Below are 14,975 nucleotides of genomic sequence, written 5' to 3'. Positions count from 1 at the left end.
ACTACGGCAACGCACTCCAGGCGGCTTCAGAAGGAGGCCACGAGGCGGTTGTGAAGCTATTACGCAGTAAGGGTGCAACTTGACCTCTGGAATAGTACACTCTATATATGTTTGCTAGTGTCGCACTTGTGCATGCGTGGGGTGGTTGTTCACGTTAAACGAGTGAATGTAGTATATTGTGTGTAATTGATTGTTAATAGTTCACCTTAGCCGTAGCTTATTTGCAAGAACCACAGGAAGATTACTAACGCAGCCAGCTCTCGCACGTGCTTTCCACGCCTGCGACAGCTAGGTATCAATATATCAGCTTACCTAACATCTAATCGTGGTAGACTATGCTTATTCACGATATGTATCGATAAGAGTATTAAAACTAATTTGCGGAACATTTTTGCCACCACCGACAAGGGGGACGGCCGAGCTGCACCGACTGGAGGGTTGTAAATGTTTCAAAATGTGTAATTAGAGAATAGGTAGGTAGGCGCAGCTTATGCTTTCGCCACTTTTCAAGCCTTATGTACCTCCCCTGCAAAGCGCTATTACCTATTTAGTAAAGCGCCTTTCCAGCGGCCGTGCGCGCAGAATAACCGAAGTGCAAGGACCGGAAACCGATGTTGCTCAGAAGCGAGCGACGGTCAGAGAGAACGAGGATTTTATCAGGCGCGATTCGGAACGGAAAGAGGAGGGAATACTCAAACAGGGGAGGGACTCGTGATGGAGACAGGGGAGAGTGACGCGCGCGCGACGCGCCGATCGGCCCGAACGCGCAGGAAAACTGTGAAAGCTGCCGAACTTCGTCTAGAGAACGCGCTGCACGCAATCGATTCGAGCGAGTCCAGCTGCGCAGACGAAGATAATCACGTAAACCTCGAGCCGCCCAGGGCCCCACAACCGAACCGTACACGGAGGGTACCTGAAGGACTGGTCAGGGGTAAAGTGGCCAACGAAAATGCGGAACACACGAGGGCGCGTAATCTAGTCGAAGGCCAAAACCTAGAGAGAACGCTAGCAGCGATACTAGGAGCTTTAGAAGATCTTAGGGCAGACAACTCTGCACTAAAAGCGTACAACCAAGAGCTCAAGACAGCAGTAGAAGACATAACGAGGGAGCTAGCTGACACCAAGGCACAACTTGCAGATGCTAGGGCCCAATTATTGGAACTTTCGGGCGAGTTAAGAACCTAAACGGTAGCTAACAGATCACCGTCCTATGCAGACGTAGCACGCACGCCACCAAGCAGTCAACCTAGTAACCTACGTACCCTCTCCGGAACGACGACACCAACAACAATAACCGACACGCCCTACTATACGATAGACACCTCTAGAGTAGAGGAGACGGATAGACAAGAGGCTCAGATAGGGAGGATCCGGGAAGGTATTGAACGAGAGCTTAGGACAATTGAAGGTAAAGAAAAATGGCGGTGCGCAGCGGTAATAAGGGACCCTAGGGATACCAACAGGATTAGGATTTCGTGCAGGAGTGAGGAGGAGTTAAGGGAGGTAAAGGAAGCAGCATAGAAAACTACTATAAGGGGCGCAAGAATTCTCCGCGATCAACTATACCCAGTACGGATAGACAACACGAACCGCACAGCAGTCTTGAACGAGCGCGACGAAGTACGACTAGAGGCTGCGCAAGCCTTAGGGGAGGAGAACGAGGTGCAGATCGCAAAGATGAACTGGCTAAGCAAAAAGGACTTAGGCAAGGCATACGGATCTATGGTTATATACATAAAGAGAAGCAGCGAAGCGGCGCGGCTCCTCTAAGGACAATATTTCCACATTAACGGAGAATCTGCGTACACCAGGGAGTTTAAGCCCCACATAGGTCCGGTGCAATGCTACAAATGTCAGCAACTAGGACATAAGGCCTTTGCATGCACAGGGCAACAGACCTACACAAGGTGTGCGGTGCCAGGTCACCACCACAGAGAATGTCAAGCTGAAATCCCAAAGTGTGTACCGTGCGGAGGGCCCCATGAATCCTTCTCGAAGAACTGCTGGATACTGCACCCCAGCCGTAATGAATAGACCACTCCAGATCTTCCAGCTTAATGTAGGAAAGCGGAGAATGGTACAGCATAGTATGATGAATAACGAACAACTATAGCAATACAGCGTGTTAGCGATCGTGGAGCCTCACACACAACGGAATAAGGAAGGCGAGCTACTTATGACCCCAATGGGACACCCAAACTGGATAAAGCTTATACCAACAACACAAAAAGAGGGTAAATGGCCAATTCGGAGCATGATGTGGATCAGAAGAGATATCGAGGCCGAGCAGGTGCCGGTAAACTCATCCGACCTTACGGCAGCGGTACTTCGGCTCTAAGACAGACACCTCTTAGTCGTGTCTGTGTACGTAGAGGGCACAAATGCACGAGCGCTGGCAGACTTTACGAGCACGCTCCACGCCCTAATCCAGTAACAACGGAATCGTATACGGACGCGTATAGATGTGATACTGGTTAGCGACTTCAACCAGCATGACGCACTGTGGGGAGGAGACGATGTGGTCGCACACCGAAGGGGAGAAGTAGACCTAATAATCAACTTAATGGACGGCTATTACCTGCAAAGCCTGCTTCCGCGCGGCACAAGGACCTGGCACTATGGGGATCAAGAGAGCACAATTGACCTAGTGCTTGCTTCTGTAGAGCTGGCGGAGGACCTGATATGATGTAGAATACACGGGACTGACCATGGGTCCGATTACAGCGCGATTGAGACGACATTTGACGTGAACACACCGCCTTAGAGGGACGAGAGGAGGCTCCTTTTCAAGAATGTACCATGGGAAGAAATAAGGCAAAGTATTGTAAGGACACTGCACACTAAACCAGTAATAGGAGATACTCAATATTAGGCAGACCGTCTGATGGAGGCAGTGCTCGAGGCGGTCCATAGCCTCACCCCAATAGCAAAGCCGTCACCGTACATGAGAAGGTGGTGGACGTCAGATCTGACCCAGCTACGGAGGGTACACACATACTGGAGAAACCAGGCGAGGGCGCAACGTCGGGCGGGCCGACTTGACCTGGCTACGGAAGAGAAAGCAAAAGAGGCGGCAAAATAGTTTCACGATACAGCATGGTGATAGCGAAAGTCCCATTGGGACAACTTCCTTGCAGAAGACGGTAACGTATGGAAAGCCGCCAGATACCTCCAGCCAGGCAAAAAGGCTGAGTTTGGCAAAACCCCGCCCCTAACCAGGGAAGATGGGACTACAACAGAGGGACCACAAGAGCAGGCGGAGGAGATGCTCTCTGTCTTTTTTCCGCCACTACCAGAAACGATTGAGGAGGAGGGAGAGAGACACCAAAGAAGGCAACTAACCATGCCACTACTAAACCTAGAAGAGATAGAACGAGCAGTAAATGAGGTCAAACTATGGAAAGCGCCTGGCGAAGACGGTTTGCCGGCGGGAGTATAGAAACAAATATAGCCAGCAGTGAAATGGGACGTACTGCGGCTGTTCCAAACGTCCATTAATGAGGGTTAACTGCCAACTCAGTGGTTAAACGCCAGGATCATTCCCCTAAAAAAGCCCGGGAAGGACGACTACACCAAAGCCAAGGCTTGGCGACCAATCTCACTACTATCAACGCTAGGAAAGATAATGGAAGCGGTGCTCACAGAAAGGATATTATATATAGTGGAGGAGCATGGCCTTCTCCCCACGAACCACTTCGGGGCTAGAAAGAAGCGTTCAGCCGAGTAAGCGCTACTGTTGCTGTAGGAGCATATATATCAAGTATAGAGGCAGCGGAAGGTGCTTAGCCTTATTAGCTTCGATGTTAAAGGTGTATATAATGGTATATGCAAGGATAGGCTAATACAGAGGCTACGCGCCAGAGGGATCCCTTAAATTCTAACGCATTGGGTGGACGCCTTCTGCTCTGAGCGAATAGTGAACATAGTGATAAACGGACTGTTGTCAGAGAAGAGAGACCTGCCATAGGTAGGTCTGCCACAGGGCTCACCACTATCGCCTATCCTTTTCCTCTTCTTTAACGCCGATCTCGTCCAGGGACAGATTAATAGGGATAAGGGATCAATCGCATTTATGGATAACTTTAGCGTATAGGTGACAGGTCGCTCAGCTGCAGACAACTATGAGGGTCTCCAAAAGATTATTAACCACGCGAGTAGCTGGGAAGAGCGGAGCGGCGCAACCTTTGAGGCGGACAAAACGACGCTAATACACTTCACACGGAACAAGGGGCGGACCTGCACCCAACCAATTAGAGTAAAAGGCCAAGAAGTCAAGCCAGGAGACGAGGCAAAGATCCTAGGGGTTATTATGGATGCAGAGCTCCAATACAAGAAGCATGTGGCAAGAGTAGTGACGCGAGGTCTGAGAGCGGCGATGGCACTTTCCTGGCTAAAGAACCTGTCGCCTCGGACAGCTTGATAGCTGTTTAGAGCCACAGTGGAACCAGTTGTGGACTACGCATCATGTGTATAGTAGCACGCAGCCAAGCATACCCCCTCAGTATTCCAGAATATCCAGAGGATAGGTGCAAAGGCCATTATTGGCTGCTTTCGGACAACAGCTACCGCAATTGCAGAGGCCAAAGCAAGCATATATATGGTGACAGGACAGCATAGCTACAAAGCAACAAAGCTTTAGGTTAACATCCACTCCCTGCTGAGAACGAACCCGCTAACATAGTTACATTTCAAACCATTTGCAAGGTTTATTTCACCCCTCTAGATGATAGCCTCAGCTCATGAAGATATTGACACCAGCCACATGGAAACAATCATGCCATATATAATCAGCCCGTGGAGCAGACGCATCACGGCAATGGTAGAGCCAGACTTAGAGAAGGTCACAGCACGAGTAAACCAAGAGGATGGAATAAAGATTGTAACCAGCACGTCAGCGCGCCGCGGCAACATCGGAGCAGGGTGGGTGATACTGGACACCTAGGACATCAGGGCGGATAAACCCCACACTAGCTCTGCTATCCTGGGCCCAAGGGAAGAGCAGAACCCTTGTGTAGCAGAACTATTTGCTATCGTAGGAGCGCTAGAAGATCTAGGGAGACCGCACCGTAGGCGAATCATAATCCTTATAAGAAACCTGGCCGCCCTTTAGGTGGTTCGCCAGCCGAGGAGACAGTTAGGACAACACATCATCCAAAGAATCTACCGCACAATCCAGCACCTAGAGATGCTAGAAAATAAAGTAGATCTTATATGGATTACGGTGAAATGCAGCAACGCTCTTATAGACGAAGCAAAGAAAGTGGCAAAGAGGACTACGCAGGAGGGCAGTACGCCACCCATGCGTTAGCTTCAAGCTAAATTAACCGTTATTAACACGACAATGGCAAAGGCATAAGCAAAGAGGACTCTACTAGACGGTATAGGAGCATATAGCAAGCAGATAGATGCAGCACTACTAGGACAATACACCCATAAGTTATACGACAACCTTAGTAGACAAGAAGCGACGGTGTTAGCACAGCTACGTATAGGGATGATACGGCTAAACGCATATCTCTACTAGATTAGAGTAGCAGATTCTAGGGCATGTGCTTGTGGCCACACGGAAACACCTAAGCACTTCCTCTTCCGATGCGCGCGATGGGACACGCTTAGGGAACAAATCCTAGAGCAATTAGACACGCTGAGGGGAAGCCTCTCATTCTACCTTAGAGGGAGAGCAAAGAAAGATCCAGCGAAGACATGGGAACCGAGCATAGAGGTAGTAAAAGCGACAATCCGATACGCAATAGCGACAAAACGCCTAGAAATAGCAAGCGGAACGTAGGAGGAAAAGACTAACCCTCTCACCTAGTAGGTTCTGCTTCATTTGCCGAAGAAGGGACACTGAACACTTAGGGGAACAGCCCTAAGACAACTTACTACTAACCACTTAGGAGGGACTCTAGATACACAGAGGAAGGATGAATAGACACAAGGACGGTTATCCACAGGGGCTAGAGGGAGTTAGGTCACCACAGTAAGCTATGGTATGTAGTTAGTGTAATAAGGCCCTTTAGGCGAGTGAGCCGGGCGTAATAAATCAATCAATCAATCAATCAATCGATGTTGGTCACCACTGTATGTGGCTGCGCCCAGTAGTCGCTTTTACGGCAGCCCGTCGCATTCATCCTCATCCCTTCTATAATTGTTCGCTTGGCACAGCTATTTGTTCAGCTGCACGTCCGTTAGGTCAGTTCTACATGCCATGGCCCTGTATTCAAGGCCTCAAGATCGTCGTTTTGCTTCAAACGACGCGTCTAGAACGACTTCAAAGTGTTGATGCAACCCATGACGTCACATCAACTTGCCGTGGCGAGTAGCAAAATTAGCATGATGGTACCGCTCGACTGCGTTGATGGGAATTCACGTGCTTCCGCACGTCGGCCCTGCTTCGACGATCTCGAAATACGTCCAAGCGCCGTGGAGTCATTGAGCTTACAGAAGCACATTCTAAAAAGAGTGACCGGCGACATAGTTTTGACGCCTCCCCAATCAGCTTCCAATTATTCATCCGCTGTGTCTGATTCACCGTTTGTGATTGAAGCCCAAGACTTCATCCGGAGGCAGATCGGTTCCGGCCCGAATATGCCTCCAGAGAGGCTCGCGGTTCTGGTTTCCACAATGTCTGTGGTTGATTATCTTCTGTATGGTACCAAATTTGATGTCTACTACTCTTTCTACTGCTCAGGTTGTCAACGTTATGGAAGGCATAAAATATCCTCTGACTGAGCTCGCATCACTACAGCGGGTCATTCCACTCACTTCCAAAGCGGCAACCTAATAATGGTATATAGCCGCATGGGCCATCGAATCTGTGCGATGGTCTGCATGAAGCAAGCGAACTGAACGCGATTCAGTTCTCGTGTCACTCGTTGCGCATATCTATTCTGCGATATGGCCAAATTTGTTTACCGACTAAGCGTCACATCGACTCCGAGTGTCTAGAGTCTGTACACCTGGCCATGGTGACTTCGCGAGCGATACAGGAATCGTCTATGATTGTCACCGACGTTCGCCCTCACATCGGTTACATGAATTTGGTACGCATTATGCCACAAGCTCTAGGTAACACAAATAAATAAAGCTAAGACGGCTTTACACCATCTTATGCCACCATTTTTTATTGTGCTTCTGCAACGTGATTGCGACTGCTCATAGAGAAGACCCCCCACACTGCAGCTCGTCACATCGCAGCTTGATGGCCTGTTGGAACTGAGTCCGTCAATATTCAGACTGCAGGCCTTATTCAAAACCTTTGTCCCACTTTGCAACGGCTTGATCGTCGACGTTACGGACATCCACGGCGCAATAACTAGAGAAGGAGGCAGCTACATGCAAGGCAGTCCTACGCAAGACTACGATTTTTCTCCATATCCTTCTCCTCCTCTCATTAACGACCAGATGCGCTCGGGACAGCTTGGAGGCGAGCTTTCGTCACAGCGAATGCTATCCAGTGTACCCACACCTCACGAGTCGACAAGTCTTTATAGCAACACTGCTCGTCCTCTTAATCGGGACTGGGCACCCAGTCTCCACACTAGTCTGAAGCTCGTGCTAATTTTCCAGTTTTCCTTGTTCACGGAGAGTTCGACATGTCCTAATTCTCCGATATTTGATGACGGCATATGGAACTTCGGACCGTCCAAGCTGCCACCTTCAATGTAGAATCTCGTGGGGGAGCCGCCGAATTATCTTCCCGATTAGATGTAGCGTCCAAATATACATGAATACGTTAAAAAAACTACGAGAAAGGCAAGACTTGCAAATTAAGTCGGGTCGAGGAGTGCTAACATCTAGACCAGAGCATGTAGGTTGTTGACTGGTCGATCGATCCGAGTCCTGAGTCGACATTAGGGCCACCATCACTCTCGTTGACAACAACCAAATCGGCCACTGCAGGCCAAACCGTGGATAATATCTTTTTTTTTTTGGGATAAGGAACTCATTCAACAATCTGACTCTCTTCGTAAATACACTCAAAGTGGAATTATACCCTCTCTCATTAGCAGCTCCATCAGGAAAAATACGCCAACGGACCCCAAGGAGAGAGAGAGAGATGGAAAAGCTCAGGCTGTAGTCGCGACGACGCGTTTTGATCGCAGAGTACGCAGGTGGTTTCATATTTGTGCATCTACAGCTTTCTCGCCTGTAAACGGCTCCATCTTCCTTGCATACATTATGGCCGCTATCCACTCCTGCCAATGTCTCATCATTCTCCGGATCGTACGGATATTTCTATCATAAGCCTTCTCCCTGCGAATCTGCGAATTCCATTACATCTCAACATGCCTTTCAACCTTGCGCGCAATGTGAAGAAACGTGCCTGTAAAGTAGTTTCTCTGTTATCGTGCTTTTCAAGATCTTTCCACTTGGGTTCGAAAGATACGGCCAGTCTCGATGTTCTGATTAAGCTTGATGATCCCTCCAAGCACCGTATCACGTTCCTCGTCTGAAATGTACCGCAGTCCACACCCTGAATCACTATATGCCTAGCTATAGGAGATGCCTGCGATCGTTTGGCTCATTACGAAGGTGGTGCTTGCTTTCGAGCTTCGTGAAACGGGACTTTGACCCTGGTCTCATGCTTCCCACGACAATCCGATCTCGTGGACATAGATCCCTGATAGACTCTACGCTCTAGCCTATGTTCTATAGTCTAGCCGTAATTTTTGGTTGTCATGGAAGTGCTTTATCAACTCTTCGTGCACTGACCATTGACTCGAACAACGCTCAAGTCGTACCGGGCTTGCACGTATTTCTTGGGACATTCTAGACGAGAGATCCTGAGGTATGAAATACTGGGGAACAAACATAAGTAGACTTGGAGTCTGAGCACAGTTGGTAATCGTAGGACGGGAGAAGGTGCCACTGACGAAGTTCAGCGTAAGTATCGGAAGAGTGTCGGAGACATTAGCTACCTTGATCAAGAACCATGTTAAATGGCGCGTAACGAAGTGCTGGAATCCTTATCAAGTCCGGAAGTAGCTGCAGTACCTCCGAGTAGGTTGGACTACGTTATGACTGTTCATGCGAACATTCGACGTCGTTTCGATATATCCGGCACTGTGTCGAAATTGTTCGTAAGGAGATGAGGCACAGCTGTCTGTCTCACTAGTAAACCAAGATAAACCCTTAGGCCATTGAAGAGTCTAAGGCTAGAGTTTCATCTGGGCATTAGGCAGCCACTATTTTGCACCTTCGTCTTCGTTTTCCAACACGTGCTCTCAACATTGCGTAGGATATTACAGGATCGATGATGGAAAAGTCCTGGCAGCTTTGACGGGTGCTCAATCCAAGGCGAATCGTCGTGCTTGCTCGGGCGCAGCTACCACGTTGTGATTCAGTCGTTGGAATTGGTAGTCGTTTTCAAAGTCGTTGTTGGGCCTTTTGCGCTGAACTTGGCCCAATACTAGAGGTTTCAGACCCTTTCTAAAGTTGGTAACGCAGATTGAGCCGGCGGTAAAGGCGATCGCGGAAAAACCCAGCGCAACCACGGCCATAAAAACCATCTCATCCTTGAGCAATGTGTTCGCAAGTCGTGAGCGACTGTTAAGAACAACAATTCTGCTCACAAGGTAAACGATCTCAGCCACATGTCCAACCTAGTGAACATAGTCAGCTTGAGTGCAAATGTTTTGGGAAATTGTCTGTATAATTCGCTGCCCTGGATAAATGCCGGGAAGTATCAAGATTGATGATAGTAAAAAGAGACTTACAAGCACAAATGACATTCCAATGAACGTTTCAATTCGCACAAAATACACTGCAAGACCGACGTGTATAAGTGCAACTGGGATGATAGCCATCGTAAGAGAAAATTCTGGCTCCACGTAGTGTACGTCAATCAGATCATAGAGAAGTATGAAGCTGATAATAAAGAAAGGCGTGAACTTGAGGATGACGAGATAAATCTGCGCGCGATTAGCTGATGGACCAACTTTCATGGCGTTTCAACTCACTTGGTATGCGAAATACCGTAGCCGCATCTTCCGATCGGGGCTGACTTGCTCGTACAAAGCCCAGGAAAACTCCCGATACAAACCGTACGCGAAGAGACACATCGCAACGCTGCACGCACATGAAACAACGATACATGTAATCAGCGCCGGTGAAACATGATCCCAAAATTTCCATTCATGTTTGGCGAAAGGCGTCCCGTACATGTCGTGATTGATCAGAATTCTGCGGTTGGCTTCTTTGATCTGGCTATATTGCATCACTGTTGCGATAGACAAGCAGATGTTGCAGACGCACTGCACGAAAAGCTGGATGTTATTCTTGATTCGATATGCGTCTAGGGTCAGAGCCAACTGGTAAAGTGCTCCTAAAGCCGTCGTGCCCAACGTGAGAGGTGTGACGTATGCGAGTGGAACTTGGTATACGACTGAGTTGACCCATTGCAGATAAACGACCAATATTGTGCTGTTATGGCGATTAGCTCACATCAAAACATAATGTTTAAGGGCAGCACATACACCTGGGCAGGAATAATTGCAACAGCCTGCGTCGCAGTCGACCCGAAATAGGCCCATTCCAGCTTTGACCGTGGAACCCACGATGGCATATCTCGCGATAAAACAAATCTTCTGTGTGAGGTACTCTACGCGACTTGTACTTGAAAAGAAACTGATCTATTATTGCTCGGTGACGAGCGCTAACGTAAAGGTTGGAAAGTAAGTGACATCAATTGAATGATGTCTTCAGGAGCGATCTAGTCTGGAAAAGTGTTTGAGCAGCTTTACCGCATTCGGCTTCTGGGCAAGAGGCTAAGGCACTGCGCCACTGAGATACACCCGAGGAATGGCCGATGGACCTTTCTTCCCTCGGTTCTCATTCGTTTGATTCTGCCGAGGAAGACCGAGTCCTCGACGAAACGTCTCCTATCCTACGTGCAATGGCGATTTCGCATATATGTCAGACCCAACCCAACGCCATGATAGGCTACATAAGGACTCGGCTCCTTGTGGAGTGCCGCGCACTTAGTCTATATCAATCCAAACCTTAGCATGAAAGCGCAGCGTGGATAGCATTCCGATACAACTGTATGTAACGCGACACTGGCGGGACGATGAAGGTAAAGGCGATGAACGAGGGCAAGGAGAATATCTGCTTCATCCGGAGTTGCGAGTCGCCCGGAAGGTAAGAGGTCAGTGTATCTGTGGTAGTGACTACTATAGGGTCACAGCATGCTTATCACTTCTGGCGTCACGCCACCGCTTAGAGTTTCCTCAATGGAATCGACTTGTACCACGGGTAAGAACCATCGCGCGAGCCATAAATTGATTCGCTGCTCAAGCGAGCGCGGCAATGGCTGCTATATTTTGGTCGCTCTTGCATTGCGCTTACCATTCATATCAACTTCATGTTTGCACCATCTGATTTGGATAGAAATGGCGAGCAAGCAGGAGCCACACGTTGTTGCTATTGTTTCCCTTAAGGACGCTGGCGACACCATCCGCTTGTTCACGATGATGTCAGCATTGCGAGATGCTTGCCCTTCGGTTATCGACCTCAAGGTCGACTTTTTGTCAAGCGGCTCAATATTCGAATATTTTAGCAGCGAGGCGGGTTCGACATTTTAGCAGCGCAACCATGAGCGGAGGGTGTCTCCGTTGCACACAATCGTGGGTTAGACTTCCCTGAGTCTTTCGGCTCAGCGGATATCGTCAAGACATTTTTCGAAGGTGAACTCGAAGCGTTCAGGACTCCGAGCCCTACCATCGTCTTTCACAGGATGTGGGCTCCGGCTTCCATTGCAGCACGATTGCTAGGTATACGCACGGCTAACTTTTTAACGGTACCCCTGCACGCAGGTGTGTATGCAAGGGTCATCCACGGGATGTTCCAGACATGATGTCTATCTTGACGTGTCTACCATGACTAATGAGACAGACCATCGTGCAATGTGTCAGTCTGCTACTGATGAATGCTCTTACATTCGATCAGGAGCACCTAGGAGCGGCTGCTTCCGCCCGCGGGTGGTCCGTCGAAGAACCAATCTCTCCATTTGATATGACTCTGGCGGATGTTAGCCTTCTCAACGACCATCCAACGTTTCATCAAGACTATCCTCAGCATTTGTCGAAGACCATGTTTATTGACCAGTGTCTGGCAAAAGCGATAAGGAGTTGGACGAGGATGTCGCCGCACATGAATCACCCTAGACCATCTGTTGTGGTGACTATGGTACCTCTGGAACCTAAGATATTGTCTCCGAAGCTACCAAAGCATTGCGAATGGATCCATGCGACGGATGGAACGCTTCGATTCTTGCCTCGCCTTCTATCTGCTCAATCAACAAAGCATTAGAGGTTGCATCGGGCGATCCGCGCCCTTTAGTTGCGGATCAATAATTTCCACCACAGTGGCATTGCTCTGATAGATGCCACTTTTACTTATGGTGGATAGGGAACAATGCAATCCTATCGTTGCTGGGATGCCTCTTGTTAGCGTTGCGTTGCAGATCGAGCAGCAGACAAATTTAAATAATTTGATGGACGCTGGTTCTGCCATTCGAATTCAACAGCACTGGCATGCAGCAAACATTCATGATGCTGTGCTTGAAGTGTTGAGTGATCCCAGTGACGTCGCACACGGGCGAGTCCTTGGGTGAGTCCTTGCTGAAGCGATGAATCGCATGAACGGTGCATAGATCGCTGCAGAGAGAATCTGGGAATTCATTCCTAAAGAGCAACTTCCACCGGTTAAGGTGGAGTGACGCACACACACCTGTATGTACTATCTCTCTAATTCTGAATATCAAACCTATCCCCAGCGTGCGTAACATCGCCGGGCTCGTTCATCCTTGCCCAGAGTTTCTGCAGCTCGTCTTCCCCTACATCTCGCTTGCCAGCCGCTGCAATCTGAGCGAAAGAATTCTCCCGCTCAATCTGGACTACTCTCCATTAGCATCTCAAGTCTTTCACAAATGTTACTACACTTACCATGCAAAAATACTGCCGTGCGTTTTCCACTGAAGAAAGCATGCGGTACATTCGTCACGTTGTCTGAGTTGGCGTCGCCAATAGCGAAGATCCCCGGAATGTTCGTCACCAACCCTCCAGCGCTGTCTGCTGCAAGCTTGTTTCCGTAAAGCTGGACACCTGCATTTTCCCCAATCTTGGATCTTTGCTCGGACGGGAAGTCCGCAAAGAAGGCGTTCCGCAAGATGGGATTCTTTTTATCCGTGAAATCCACTTGGAAGAGATCATGCTCGGGATGTGTCGGCAAGCTAGGATCGGCGAAGGGTGTCGCACCGTCGCGGAGTCGTGTGATAGAGGCCAATGTGCGGTTTTCAATCTTGACGTTGAGTAGCTTGAGGTACCTCTCCCATCCTGGGAACTTGACCTCAGTGATCTTGCGATTTGCAGGCGTGTCGGTGCCATTTACGAAGAGGATTATGTCCGTGTTCAAGGTGAGGATTTCGCGTACACTTGTCACTGCACTGTCGAGGCGCGCAAGGATGCCAAGGTCTTGGTCGGCGTGTTCATGACCATCGCACCAAGGACACCAGTAGATGCCTTTGCCCCAGCTCTCTGCAAGGCCGGCGGTCGACGGCAAGATATCTTGCATGCCAGTCGCTAGAACCACTTTCCGAGTCGTGAACGAAACCGACTTGTCTCCCGGGTAGTTCGCTAGGACTTTGAAGAAAGTGTTGTTTCTCTGGGGTTGGACTTCCGTCACTGTCCCGTTCACGAGGTCAACGGTCCCGTAATCACTAATTTGCTTCCTTGCTGAGAAGCGGAGCCAGGCGGGTGTAACACCGTCGAATCCCAAAATGTCGTGGGCATGTCTTGTTGGATCATTTCGGTACTCTCCCGAGTCGATCAATAGAACGTTGCGCCGGACTCGCGCAAGCCCGCTCGTTGCTGCCAATCCAGCTGGGCCTCCGCCGATAACGATGGCATCGTAGTCAGCCTGCACTGCTGGTTCAAGAAGTGGTGCTGAGTAGACTGCGGAGGCTAGGAGAAGCCAAATGCCAAATATGCTAGAGATTATCATCTTTGATTGGTATCAATTCGATATCAGCTAGGTGCGATTGTCAGGAATGCTTCGGCCGAATAGGAGTGTGAAGATATGTTCTCAAACAGGATCAGAACCGCGTACTCCTATTAATGGTGGGGAGCCGACGCATGAAGTGTTCAAATCCTTCTTGGTATGTCGTGATTCCGCACGGATTTCCGGAAATTGGAAGACCTCGATATTTGAGTATTTCCCAGTCGGGTGTACGACAAGAACAAGCAGAGCCTAGGAGTGCGCAATGCTTAATGACGCAATAGAATCCCGGGCAAACGTTACTATAGTTGCACACCCGATACTGCGCTGCATGTGCATATGCAGGCTCGTGTATACAAAGTTCCTCGAATAGGCTAGCCAGATCATACTCCTGTGCTACGGCTTTCGCACCTGGACAATAACGTGGAATTGTTGCAAGAGAGTCCTGCTCAAAAGTATCCCAAAACAACATGTCACCACCACATCAACCATCTTCGTTTTTAGCACGATAACGAGGTATGCTTGATACAGTCTCTTATAGAGCGAAGAGCTCCGATTCCTGGTTTGCTTGCGAAGCGTTGAGCAACTTGGGTGTCCTAATTTGGAAGAGCCTTCGACCTGCACAGCTATCTAGGTTCTATGCAGCAGCAACATAGTTACATAAGCCCAGGATTGCGCGCACACAATGCTTAAAAACACAGTCCCACACCTTGAGTGATTCGTTCCAGGTGCGGAGCTTCGTTGCACGCCAGAGGGGCTGACCAAACACTCGGGTTAATTACGATCGCCGTAAGCCGGATCTCAAACCTTGTCCGCCCATCTCCGAACAAGTACTACCGAATCAGAAGCAGAAGGCGAGCCTGACTAGAACATCTTCTCAAGCTTCGACACGACTAACGGCGTTTATGGTGGGTGATCCAGAGAGGGTACAAGCACTCGGGTTACAACCAGACCCCGTTTTAACACCTGTATTCCTG

The 14,975-nt window shown here is 49.1% G+C and overlaps 8 protein-coding genes across 8 annotated transcripts in view; 6 read left to right on the top strand and 2 right to left on the bottom strand.

Moving 5' to 3' along the window:
* Positions 1-184, top strand: part of CC84DRAFT_655819 (uncharacterized protein) — a 4,796-nt gene extending 4,612 nt beyond the window's left edge. Inside the window, exon 3 of the mRNA XM_018187031.1 lies at positions 1-184. Within this exon, the coding sequence (XP_018037761.1) occupies positions 1-54 (54 nt within the window). The 3' untranslated portion in view covers positions 55-184.
* Positions 185-641: 457 nt separating this feature from the next.
* On the top strand, positions 642-1,390 carry CC84DRAFT_1204898 (uncharacterized protein). The gene has a single exon (XM_018181937.1). It carries the CDS (start codon positions 715-717, stop codon positions 1,183-1,185), a length of 471 nt encoding a protein of 156 aa, XP_018037760.1. The 5' UTR covers positions 642-714; the 3' UTR covers positions 1,186-1,390.
* A 2,919-nt stretch (positions 1,391-4,309) lies between these two features.
* Positions 4,310-5,788, top strand: CC84DRAFT_1186368 (uncharacterized protein; the record flags this gene model as incomplete). Its single annotated transcript, XM_018180855.1, has 8 exons — positions 4,310-4,361; positions 4,503-4,600; positions 4,724-4,920; positions 4,972-5,032; positions 5,111-5,221; positions 5,258-5,303; positions 5,385-5,470; positions 5,525-5,788. 8 exons carry the CDS (start codon positions 4,310-4,312, stop codon positions 5,786-5,788), a joined length of 915 nt encoding a protein of 304 aa, XP_018037759.1.
* A 394-nt stretch (positions 5,789-6,182) lies between these two features.
* CC84DRAFT_1242899 (uncharacterized protein) lies at positions 6,183-6,732 on the top strand (the record flags this gene model as incomplete). Its single annotated transcript, XM_018184099.1, has 1 exon — positions 6,183-6,732. The coding sequence occupies exon 1, from the start codon at positions 6,283-6,285 to the stop codon at positions 6,730-6,732; it is 450 nt and encodes a 149-aa protein (XP_018037758.1). The 5' UTR covers positions 6,183-6,282.
* Positions 6,733-6,965: 233 nt separating this feature from the next.
* Positions 6,966-7,668, top strand: CC84DRAFT_1175210 (uncharacterized protein; the record flags this gene model as incomplete). The annotated part of the gene is made up of 2 exons (XM_018180138.1): positions 6,966-7,043; positions 7,162-7,668. The coding sequence occupies 2 exons, from the start codon at positions 6,966-6,968 to the stop codon at positions 7,666-7,668; spliced, it is 585 nt and encodes a 194-aa protein (XP_018037757.1).
* Positions 7,669-9,290: 1,622 nt separating this feature from the next.
* On the bottom strand, positions 9,291-10,567 carry CC84DRAFT_1216359 (uncharacterized protein; the record flags this gene model as incomplete). The annotated part of the gene is made up of 4 exons (XM_018182795.1): positions 9,291-9,605; positions 9,720-9,914; positions 9,963-10,425; positions 10,479-10,567. 4 exons carry the CDS (start codon positions 10,565-10,567, stop codon positions 9,291-9,293), a joined length of 1,062 nt encoding a protein of 353 aa, XP_018037756.1.
* An 826-nt stretch (positions 10,568-11,393) lies between these two features.
* CC84DRAFT_1242892 (uncharacterized protein) lies at positions 11,394-12,721 on the top strand (the record flags this gene model as incomplete). The annotated part of the gene is made up of 6 exons (XM_018184098.1): positions 11,394-11,571; positions 11,601-11,820; positions 11,892-12,109; positions 12,208-12,314; positions 12,386-12,604; positions 12,656-12,721. The coding sequence occupies 6 exons, from the start codon at positions 11,394-11,396 to the stop codon at positions 12,719-12,721; spliced, it is 1,008 nt and encodes a 335-aa protein (XP_018037755.1).
* On the bottom strand, positions 12,619-14,004 carry CC84DRAFT_1242884 (FAD/NAD(P)-binding domain-containing protein; the record flags this gene model as incomplete). The annotated part of the gene is made up of 2 exons (XM_018184097.1): positions 12,619-12,901; positions 12,948-14,004. The coding sequence occupies 2 exons, from the start codon at positions 14,002-14,004 to the stop codon at positions 12,750-12,752; spliced, it is 1,209 nt and encodes a 402-aa protein (XP_018037754.1). The 3' UTR covers positions 12,619-12,749.
* Positions 14,005-14,975: the final 971 nt, after the last annotated feature.

This window comes from Paraphaeosphaeria sporulosa, assembly GCF_001642045.1.
Source record: "Paraphaeosphaeria sporulosa strain AP3s5-JAC2a unplaced genomic scaffold CC84scaffold_4, whole genome shotgun sequence".
In the NCBI taxonomy this organism is placed as follows: domain Eukaryota; kingdom Fungi; phylum Ascomycota; class Dothideomycetes; order Pleosporales; family Didymosphaeriaceae; genus Paraphaeosphaeria; species Paraphaeosphaeria sporulosa.
This window is presented reverse-complemented; position numbering and strand designations above follow the sequence as displayed.

Excerpts from the sequence above, each read along its gene's own strand:
- CC84DRAFT_1204898 (XM_018181937.1), top strand. The coding sequence starts at position 715 with ATGGAGACAGGGGAGAGTGACGCGCGCGCGACGCGCCGATCGGCCCGA.